Raw genomic sequence first — 11,939 nt, forward strand, 5'->3', positions numbered from 1 at the left:
TCCTCATTGGTGAGATCAGATCATAAACTAATCTCACTGGATATCCACATCCCGCCCTCACCCCAAACAAAAAAGACCACAGTGAAGAACTTCTCTAAAGCAAACCACACTACTCAAGACTGGTGTGGTATCCTTCAAGGCCCCCGAGCCAGTGGAAACCACAACCCAAGCTGCGGAAGCCCGTACAAATGCCTTCTACGAACACCTCCAGGACTGCATGGATCAGGCAATCCCTAATAAAACCAAGACTCTTTCCACCAAGGGCAAACGTCCAGTCTGGTGGACCCCAGCCATAAACAAACTTTGCAATAAGAGGAGAAAGCTGTTACGTGAAAGAGCAAAATCCATAAAAGAGAAGACACCTTTGATCATTATTAGTAAAAAAATATGAGCACTCATAAAATCATCCAAGGCCAACTTTGAGAGAAAAATTGCCATAGATTCAAAACACAATCATAAGGCCTTCTTCAGCTATGTTAGAAACCTGGGTGGAAACTCCCAGATATGCTCAGAATTAGTCCAAAATGATACAAAAATCACTGAACCCACAGACATTGCCAACATACTGGCAGACAGGTTCAGTGCAAACTTCACCCCCCTCTCCCCCCCAAAAGGAGAGATAACTATCCCAGCGGAGTGCAGCCTCCCAGACATCTCCAATGCACAGGTGAAAGCTGCTCTCTCTAAAGCTAAAAACACAGCATCAATGGGACCGGATGGTGTCCCCGGCTGTGGGCTACATGAACTCCATGAGGAACTAAACCCGCACATAAGGCAGCTGTTTAATCTTAGCCTTACCACAGGATACGTGCCCAAGGAGTGGCATACGGCAACTGTGGTCCCACTCCACAAAGGCGGTACCTCTACGGACGCTGGTAATTACCGCCCCATAAGCTTAACAAGCCTGGTCTGCAAAGCTATGGAGAGGATCATAATGGAACTCATAAACAAAGACATAGGGGACTTGCAGACATTGGACCTGACCCAGTTTGGCTTTGTCAAGGGCAGATCATGCCTTTTGAACTTGGTCGACTTCTTTGAAACAGTCACCAAGGCCATTGATCAGGGAAAGGCAGTCCATACAGCCTACCTTGACCTTGCAAAAGCTTTCGACACAATACCCCACTCGGGTATTATAGAGAAACTTGCCAGCTTAAATATAAACCCATATGTCACAAGATGGGTTGCAAACTGGCTAAAGGACAGAACCCACAGGGTTAGAGTAGCTGGCGCCATGTCAGACTCCAAGCCGGTCACAAGTGGTGTCCCACAGGGCTCAGTCCTTGGCCCCCTGTTGTTCGGCATCTACTTCTCAGAAGTACAGGCTAACATAGGAGGACTATGGCTGACAAAGTTTGCAGATGACTGCAAACTGGGAGCCATAGTGGAAAGCACATCGGACACAGATATCCTTCAGAGGGGTCTCACGGAAACTGATAGCTGGTGCCAGAGCCATGGCCTGAAGTTAAATGCCAAAAAATGTATAGTCATACCCTTCGGGAAAAACAAGGTAACCCCAAGCTACCATATAGGTGGCAATCCACTAAGCACAGAAGAGGTTATCAGGGACCTGGGGACCCAGGTTGACAGTGGCCTTTCTTTTGACACTCACATTGCTAAAGTGGTTAGAAAAACCTTCTACATTGCCCATCTGATTATGAAGGGATTCACATCCAGATCAAGTGAGGTCATTGTTCCCCTGTACTTTTCACTTATCAGACCAATGATCGAGTACAATGCCCCATTCGGGATGTATCTCACCAGACATTTGCAGCAATTGGAGAGACCCCAAAAGTTCCTCACCAAAAGGATAAAGGGACTCCAAAATCTGTCATATGCTGCCAGACTGAAGAAACTCCAGCTCTATTCAGTTGCATACCATCTGCTCAGAGGTGACCTGTGCCTGACATACAAGGCCATGTCCAACCCGGAATTAATGGACATGCTCCACCTCAAAAAATCCAAATCTACCAGATCCACTAGAGCAAGCGACTTAAACCTTAGCATGGATATAAATAGGACATGCTGGAGGGATAGATTTGTCACCCAGAGACTCCCGATGTTGTGGAATAAAATCCCGGTCCATGTGAGGCAGAGCACCTCGCTGGCTCTGTTCAAGAGAAATCTTGACCAGTGGATGGGAGATCGTAGGTTTACCCCGGGAATCATCTCTGTGTCACTGCTGGACAGAGGCACAACAAACTAATGGGCACAGTATTATTTAACATAAGGGGTGGCGTAAGCCACAAAAACTCTGGGCTAGGCTTATAAATGCCTTAGGGCAGATAGCCTAGTATAAACCTATGAACCTATGAACCTATTTTGTGTCTGTATAAGCTCAGCAAATCTTGCCCAGGTGTCCTGCAGAGACCTACAATGCCAGAGAGACCAAAGGAGAGACTTTGGAGTGTTTAAGTACCATTTTTGTGTTTTTCTTGTTGCTTATTGCTATTTCTGCCTAAATGCTCATTTTCTGGTGTTTATTGCTTCTCAGAACGCTCATTTTACACTGAAATTGCATTTATTTGTGCCTGCACTTTAAAATTTGTTTTTTGTTGTAAATTGTATTGTTAACTCTTACTGACTTCCCACTCAAGTGCGACAGCCATTACTGCACTATAAAAGTGTTTTTTGCATTTGTTTTTACTGTTTTCTTGAAAAAAAAAACAAAAAAAAAAATCTTGCTATTTTCCCGTCTTACTAAACTAGAAAAGTCCAGTTTCAGATACCTGTTGATACCTGGACTGTGTTAAGCTTCTGTGTTTGGCCATACTTTTGTGGTTTTGCAAGCCAGGCAGTGCCGGTTAGCTAGGGTTAAACTATTCCTGACTCCATGAAGTCTACTCTTCAGTTTTTCCCTTGGAACTAGACAAACTTTCAACTTTAGCACTCAAACCATTCATTTTACAGCCCAGCACTTGCTTAAAACTCATAACAAGCACTAAATACCCCTAACACTAGCCCCCCCTTATACTGTCCAGAAGGACAGACCTCTCTATTCGTCCACACCAATCAATAAGAAAAACAGCTCACTCTACCTATTCAGGCATATCTAAACGGCAGTTTCTGGTGTACTCTCCACTCCAACTGGTGAATCTGGGCATTTTGAGGCAATGTTACAAGTGCCTCATGTACACAGACAACCCTCTCCTCCTACCACCAAACACTAATATATGCGAGAGATGCAATTATACAGCCAGACTGGAGGCAAAGCTCTCTCAACCCCAGACTATAACTGACTGTCGAGAGGAGAAAGGTAATACTTGCAACACACCACCAGTCTCACATAGTCCTAACAAACCAACACAGGCAAATAACACACATAAATATATGAAAACATACTCAGAGGCTCTAAATAAAAGTCTGCAAAAGCAACAGAGACCTCCAAAGCAGACATCCAAGCAATCTCCACAACCCATCACCAGCCATGAAACACATACTTCGCATAATCAGTGTGCCATGCAATCACAGCTCTTAAGGCAAAATAACATACCCAACACACTAGTGATAGGCAACTCTATAGTCAGGCACACTGATGTCCCACTAATTAGGCTGGACAAGGAGAAGGTTACAGTTAGCTGCCTGTCGGGCGTCAGGATCTGCCACATAACACAAGCACTCAGGTCACTCCAGAACAAGTACAAATACAGCTCTGTCATTGTACATGTTGGTGTGAATGACCTGAGACGTACCTCCCTGGACTACATGAAAAGAGACATGGAAGAGCTCTCTGATCATGTAGCCCAGGCAGGTATGACCCTGACCCTGAGTAGCATCCTACCCTCACCAAGAATGATGCCACAGTATAAAGAAAAAATGATCAACTTCAACAATTGGCTAAGTTTCTGGTGTCATTCAAAGGGGATCCAGTATCTGTCTGCCTGGGATGACATGCTCGACAAGCCACATTGCTTTGCAAGAGATAGCTTGTACCTGTCACCATTAGGCTTTCAAATACTGGCAAAGGCTCTTGCCGACCACATAGTGCCTTTTTTAGGCAAGGCTCAAAAGACAAACCCACCACTGTAAATAGCACAAGTAACCAAAAACTGAGGGTAATGCTACTCAACACCAGAAGTCTAAACCTCAAAATGCATGCACTCGAGGCACTCCTCAGTATGGAGAACATCAATATCTGTGCAGTAACAGAAACCTGGTTTAAGGCTCCAGAGAGCACCCCAGCACTACCAGGCTATAACTCATACCATACCTTTCAGCCACAGAACCCGGACCGATACACAAAAGGTGGGGGTGTATTCATATTCATCAAGGATACTCACACCTCCAGGTTAGTGGCACAGCACGATGCATCCGAGATCATCCAAGTGCAACTAACAATGGGCAAAAATGCAATCCAAATTGTAGCTTGCTACAAATCACCCACCATGACCCAGAACCCCCATTCCGCATTTCTAGAGACACTGGGAAATATGAAGGTCCTACCAAACACCCTAATACTGAGTGATTTCAACTACCCAAACATTAACTGGGAGAACTACTCGAGTACTAACTCCCTTGCCCAACGCTTCCTAGAATTTATAAACTCGAACACCCTGGATCAACTGTTCAACACCCCCACCAGAGGGAACAATATATTGGACCTGGTCCTCACCAACAAGGTCGACCAGTGTTCCACACCTGACGTCAACCCCTCGCTGGTTAGATCAGACCATAGACTAATCACTCTGGATATTCACATTCTGCCCCAACCCCAATCAAGGAAACCACCATGAAAAACTTTTCAAAAGCAAACTTCACATTGCTTAAGACCGATGTGGAAAGGTTCAGAGTCCCCACGCCAATGGACAATGCTGTCCAAGCTGCTGAAACCTGTACAAAGGCACTCTATGATCATCTGCAGGAATACATGGATCGTGCTATCCCAAGTAAAACCAAGCCTAACTCCTCCAAGAAAAGGAAACCAGTCTGGTGGACCCCTGGCATAAACAGGCTCTACAATAGAAGGAGGAAACTAGTACAGACAAGAGCAAAATCCCTAGAAGGAAATACATCCCTGATCAGTATCAGCAAGAAACTACAATCCCTCATTAAATCATCCAAGGCTAGCTTCAGAAGAAAAATTGCCAATGACTCCAAAGATAACCACAAAGCATTCTTAGCTATGTCAAGAACCTAAGTGGAAACTCTCAGATTTGCAATGAGTTGGTGCAGAATGGCACAAAATACACTGAACCAACTGATATTGCCAACATTTTGGCAGACATATTCAATGCAAACTTCACACCCCTTTCAGCCCCTAAAGGGCCCATAACCATACCAGAAGAATGTAAGGCCCTGGCAATCACTGACACACAGGTTAAAACAGCCCTATCCAAAGCCAAAAACACAGCCTCAATGGGACCGGATGGTGTCCCAGGCTGTGTCTTACAAGAGCTCCAAAATGAACTAATCCCTCACCTAAACACACTGTTCAAGCTCAGCCTCTCTACAGGCTATGCACCCACAAAGTGGTGCACAGCAACAGTTATCCCACTCTACAAAGGTGGCGCCACAACGGACCCCAGGAACTATCGCCCTATAAGCCTGACTAGCCTGGTCTGCAAGCCTATGGAGTGCATCATCATGGAACTCATTAACAGAGACGTTGGGAACCTCCAAACTTTGGACCCCACCCAGTTTGGCTTTGTTAAAGGCAGATCATGCATCCTAAACCTGTTGGACTTCTTTGAGACAGTTACCAAGGCATTAAATGAGGGTATGGAGGTCCACACAGCCTACCTAGACCCCGCAAAGGCTTTTGACACAATTCCCCATTCTGGTATTATAGACAAACTCACCAACCTGAACATTATCCCCTATGTCACAAGATGGGTTGCAAATTGGCTCATGGACAGAACCCACATGGTGAGAGTTGCAGACTCTAGGTCTGACTGTAAGCTGGTTACAAGTGGCATCCCACAGGGCTCAGTCCTAGGACTCCTCCTGTTTGAAATATACTTCTCAGAGGTACAGACAACACAGGGGACTTTTGCTGACCAAGTTCGCAGATGACTGCAAACTGGGGGCCATAACTGATTCTCCAGCTTATACAGACACCCTCTAGAACAGTCTCACTGAGATGGATACCTGGTGTTAAAATCATGGCCTCAAGCTGAATGTACCCACAAACTACCACATAGGTGGTAGTCCCCTAAATACAGAAAACATAGTACGGGATCTGGGGACCCAGGTAGATAGCAATCTCTTCTTTGATAATCATATTGCCAAGGTGGTTAGAAAATCCTTCTACGTGGCCCACTTAATCTCAAAAGGGTTCTCATCCAGAACAAAGGAGATTATTGTGCCTCTCTGCTCATCACTTATTAGACCCATTATAGAATGCAATGCCCCATTTGGGATGTACCTTACAAGACACCAGCAACAGCTGGAAAGACCACAAAATTACCTCACCAAGAGGATTACTGGCCTCAAACAGATGACCTATGCAGCCGGACTAAAGAAACTCCAGCTGTGCTCGGTTGCATACTGCTTAGTCAGAGGTGATCTCTGCTTGACATACAAGGCCATGTCCAACCCAGATTTGATGGGTATGCTCCACCTAACAAAAAACAAATCCCTGAGAGCAGTACGCTCTAGGGATATAAACCTTACCACAACTATAAATAGAACGTGCTGGAGGGATAGATTCCTGACCCAGAGACTTCCCATGCTTTGGAACAAGATTCCAATATACATCAGGCAGAGCCCCTCACTAGCACTCTTCAAGAGAAACCTTGACAGGTGGTTGGGAAACAGAAAATTTACACCAGGGATCACTGCAGTGGCTCTGCTGGTTAGAGGCACAGGGAACTAGTAGCTCTGCTGGAGAGAGGCACAGAGAACTAATCTAAGTGGGTGGCGAAAGCCAACACACTGTGGCTAGGCTTATAAACACCCTTGGGCAGAAAGCCTAGTACTTACCTATGAACCTAGGAACCTATGTGCAGGTTCTTCTGTCAGAACTTGGTCATGTTTTCTCAACTTGCCTGACTCTGAAGCTAAGACTTCTGCTATTTCTTTATTGAGCTCTGCTTCTTAGGTGGCTCACCATGCTGCAATTGCATGTTTTGGGGCAGCTGTGTCAGGTTCTCCTGGCTTCAGTTACAATCTCTTCCTGAGTATATAAAAGTCAAGTTTTTGGATTCCCCTTGGACACTCAGAACTTGTTTGCTTCTGCTGCTGCACAGTATTTTAATCTTATGGGATAACGTAAAGATAATGTAGGACCTCAAAGAGATTTTTCTTTATCCTATCCCTAAGTTTGCATAAGCAGCAGAAACATCCCCTAAGGCGCAAGACGTCTTCAAAAAGGGTGTTTCAGGATAAACCTGCTCAGGATTCTAGAGGACAAAAGCCCTCTTTTCCTGACAAATCAGCTTCTAGTTGACATTTATCTTTCCCTGCCCCACAGACAGACTCCCCTTTTCCTCCAAATAACTATGTCCCATCCCATCTGGCAGCAGACTAGCACAGATTCCTGGTTTCTTTCCACTACACAAATATAATACCTCATGGTTTGGAAATTCCTTCCACCCTTTACAGGCATTCCTCAGCCTCCAGATTGCCAAATTCCTCATTTTCCTCACATTCTTGAGAGTCTTTTAGCTTAAGAAACAATTCAGCTTGTCCTTCCTACCTAGAGGGGCACAGTTTTTTTTTAATTCCAGGATGTTTCTGGTTTCCAGGAAGGACACTTCTTGGAGGCCCATTCAGGATTTCTTCTTTCTTAACACTTTTCTGTGAGCCTCTTTTTCAAAATATTGTCTCTCCAGTCCCTGCTTCCCCATGCTACTTCCTCAGGCTTTTCTGGTCTCTCTGGACCTGAAGAATGCTTAACTTCCATTCCTAGTCACCTTCTCTTCAGGAAATGTTTGTAGTTATTTGTTTCTTCCTCACATTTTAAGTTCTCTGCTTTGCCTTTTGGTCTTTCTACAGCTCCATTTGTTTTTATGAAATGTCTGGCTCCAGTCATAGCTTAATGCAGACTCCATGATATACAGATTTTTTCCCATCTGGATGAACTTCTCATTTAAGCACTTTCCCAGCAGCTTCTTCTTCACCCTCATTCTCAAAAAAATCAGTTCTGATCCCTTCAAAGGATCAGGTTTTCCTGTAATACAGGATGTGGATCTTGCCTTTGATGGCTTTTCTTTCTCCTCCTCCATAGTTCACTTTCTTGACAGCTTCCTTCTAACCCTTTCTTCCTTTACAAGTAATGTTTGTAAGAGAGTTTCTGCAGGCTCTGGGGTACATGGCTAAAAACTATCCCTATGGTACCTTTTACCAGACCCCGCATAAGGAACCTTCAGTGGTATCTAAAGATAGTTTGGCTTCAACATTCTCATATTTTAGAATTTTCTCCTCCTCTCTTGCCTTGTCTCTAACAGAACATGCTGGATTCATTAGATTTTACTGAAGCCAGGCTTATTATTACAAGTTTCTTTCGCCCACGCAATCGTTGTATACAGATGCTTCAGATCTGGGTTGGGGTGCTTCTTCCAACAACAACAGGGTCCAGGAGTGTGGTTTCTCAGGAAATGGATGATCACATCAACATCAAAGAGATAAGCATTCTGCTTTCGGCTCTTCAAGTCCTGCATTCTCTCTGGGCTCTGTGTTCTCTCTGGGTTTACACAAAAAACACCACTGTTATGCAGTATGTAAACAAACAAGGGGCAGAAGGTCAAATCTTCTTGACAGACAAGCTCTTCTTGTTTGTGAGACTGCTGTCTTTCATCATCTGAATCTTCAGGCAATTTACATTCACTCAGTGCACAGTCTAGTGGCAGACAACCTGAGCAGATCCAGGACAGATACTCATGAACAGATGCTTCACAAGGAGGTCTTCCTGGAAATTATCCATTGGTGGGTACTTCTCAGGCAGTTTACTTTGCCTCCCCTCTGAACTAGCAACTGGTTCTGTTCAAGGGTGCCAAGTCATCTGGCTTGGAAGGTGAATGCCATGTCTTTTTCTTAGAAAAGCATGTTTCCACCTCTTCCTCTGTTGTCCAAGGTCTTACACAAAATCATGTGGGACAGACACAAAATCTTGTTGGTGACTTCCATTTTTCCCAGACAACACTAGTTTCTCCTTCTGTCTTATCTGGCCAGAGGCAGTTACCACACATTACCTCACAGGATGGATTTTCTCACACAGGGCAAGGGCTTTCTCATTCACCCACATCTACTCACCCTACATTTGACTCTAGGTGATAGGATTTTGATTCCTTTTCACAAACTTTCTGCAGATTTACTTTAAGTTTGCAGAAGGCCAGAAAACCTACTACTAGAAAATCTTACATTGATTTTTAGTGGGTTTTCCTACTGTTCTTTCTTATTTGTATGAGTTGTTTAGTATGGGATGACATACTCATTTGTTAAAGTTGATTTGTTAGCCGTCTCTCCTTGACTGCCTTTCATATCACACAGTTCTTAAAAGACATCCTTCATATTAGGCCCCCAAGAAAATCCATTCCACCTTCTTGGGACCTTAATTTTATTCTGCAAAAATTGACTCAGCTTTCTTTTGAACCTCTAGCTTCTGCTACTCTGCAATGTTGTACTTGGAAGACTATTTTGTTGGTGGCTCTTACTTCTGCCAAGAGAGTCGCTGAACTCTAGGCCCTCATGTAATTCCCCCTTTTCTATGTTTTCATAGAGATTGAGTTTCTTTTCTCACTAACCTTTCTTTAATGCCAATGTTGGTCAAAGACTTGTCTCTAAATCAGTCCATTCATATTATTTCTTTTTTTCTTCACTTTAAAATAATTCTGAAAGGATTCTACATACTTTAGATTTGCATAGACAACTCAGACATTATTTGGATAAGACTAAAGAGGCTATGAAGTCTGAGCAACTTTTTGTTTCTTTACATGCCAATAAATTGAGTTTAGCTGTTTCTAAGCAAACCATCTCCTCTTGGATTTCTAAAGTCATTTATTATTATTTTTTTTATTCTTTACATGGTAAGCAGTTTTCTTATTCAGTTCATGCTCATTCTACCAGGGAGGTAGCATCATTTGGTGTCCTTTTCAAGGGTCTGCACATCCATATTAGAAGCTACTGCTTGGTAATCTGTACATAATTTTACTAAACACTACAAGTTACATGACATTTCTAGAGCAAGAATTGGATTTGCCAGGACCATCCTACATAGGTTTTTGGAGGCTATTCAGTTGTTTCTGCCTTCCTACCTCCACTGTAGCTTTTATATGTTCCCTGTGTTAAGGAATACTGCAACAGTGATAAAGAAGGAACATTTGTGTAAAACTGTGCCATAACAGTAGATGTCCTACTTTTTACTGTTACAGTATTTCAACCATCCCTCCATACCCTTTCTTTGTGTTTTGTTTCCTTACCCTCTGGATGAGGATTCGACTTTTTCCCCTTTCTGGATGCGCATGCTGTTGCTTTTGTTCTTCTTCGGTTGATCTCGTTCTCCTGGGTCAATTCAGTTCTGAAGATTAAGTGCCTGTACATCACTTATGCACCTTACATCTTAGACATAGGACATACATCTGATGTACGGTGTCTAGAAGGTCCTAAGTCTTTGTCTGGATGTATGGCTATCCTTGGTAGGATATTCCTTTAGTAAGGAATATTGTAACAGTGGGGCATTTAGTGTTATGGTTAGGTCCTTACACAGCAGTACTTTTCCATCTATTAGTAAACAGAGAGGAGAGCAGGGGAAACTAATCTGGATGAATGGTGGCATGCACCAAAATATATGCTGGGGATAGCAATCCTTTACAGCATCTTGGATCTTGTATCTTTAAAAAAATATCCAGGTAACTAGGTCTCCTGATATTGTGTTCAGATCAAAGAGAGTTCCTATTTTCTTATAAATGTAAGCAATTTTAATGCATTTTGTACAATGCAATGAATGATCATAAAAAGATCTGATTGGAAATATCTTTAATACCTCCAAATCTGCATGGAAACTGCAGCCAATTTTTAATATTTTAGTACTGCATGTTTTTATAGTCTTCACACATGGCACAACTGAATACATATGAGAATACAGTTAAGTCAGCCAGTCTGACTAAATGCATATTCATTTCTTTTTTTCTTTCTTTAGAATTAAAAAGACCACATATTCTCGTCTGCAGCTTCTATCTTCTACAAAGTATCAGCTCAGTGATGTTATGAGAGAATCCCTTCTGACGGACCCTCTTTCACCAATCCTGATTGAGCCTCACCTGCGTGCACTGGACCGGAGGTTACAGATCATCCTCCAGACCATTCAAGACTGTATGAACAAAGATGGCTATGAGAGTGTAGTGGACAATGACTTACCTTTAAGTATAGAGAAACAAGTGCTGCAGGCCTAGCCATTAAGTGACTATGAACATGCTTCTTACTATTATAGCTTAATGTCTGCCCATACCCAAGAAAGTGAACTGTAGGCAGAGGATAATAATTAGCATTCTTGTCTAGAAGCAAATCGTGGCATTTGGCAGTGCTTCTTTGGGTATCTCATTTTGGATGAAAAAAGGCAAGACTTTTTAAAGAGTAATCAAAAGCCATTCACATGCTGTATGCTAACAGAATCCCAGAATATCAAAAGCTAGTGAGGACATCAACAAAATAAGTGTTAACTTTTTGTCTGCTGTTTGATGTTGCCTGTTGCCTATTTAACTTATGACCAATTTTAACTTAATGGGAATAAAAGATAAAATACTGCGTCTCTTTTTTGCTTATTTACAAATCCCCAGCAGCATAGGTTAGCCACAATGCAGCCTTGAACCATTAAAAATAGCATTTGTGAATTATGATTCACAATAAACAAAATGGAAAGGCTCTTCAAACACCACAGCTAGTCCAAAATTCCGCTTATTGAAAGACAAAGGTACATGTGCACTTAAATTTGAGTCACTGTTCAGCTTGTTTGCAGCCTTGTCTTTCAATAAGTGGAATTTTGGACTAGCAGTGATGTTTGA

The 11,939-nt window shown here is 42.9% G+C and overlaps 1 protein-coding gene across 1 annotated transcript in view; it reads left to right on the forward strand.

Annotated features, from left to right (window-relative positions):
• The window catches only part of LOC122797833 (extracellular serine/threonine protein kinase FAM20C-like), a 719,407-nt gene extending 707,725 nt beyond the window's left edge, over positions 1-11,682 (forward strand). The window contains exon 11 of the mRNA XM_044066357.1: positions 11,078-11,682. Within this exon, the coding sequence (XP_043922292.1) occupies positions 11,078-11,330 (253 nt within the window). The 3' untranslated portion in view covers positions 11,331-11,682. The remainder of the gene's footprint in view (positions 1-11,077) is intronic.
• The last annotated feature ends 257 nt before the right edge of the window (positions 11,683-11,939 follow it).

This window comes from Protopterus annectens, chromosome 1.part0, assembly GCF_019279795.1.
Source record: "Protopterus annectens isolate FY-2018-M chromosome 1.part0, PAN1.0, whole genome shotgun sequence".
In the NCBI taxonomy this organism is placed as follows: Eukaryota; Metazoa; Chordata; order Ceratodontiformes; family Protopteridae; genus Protopterus; species Protopterus annectens.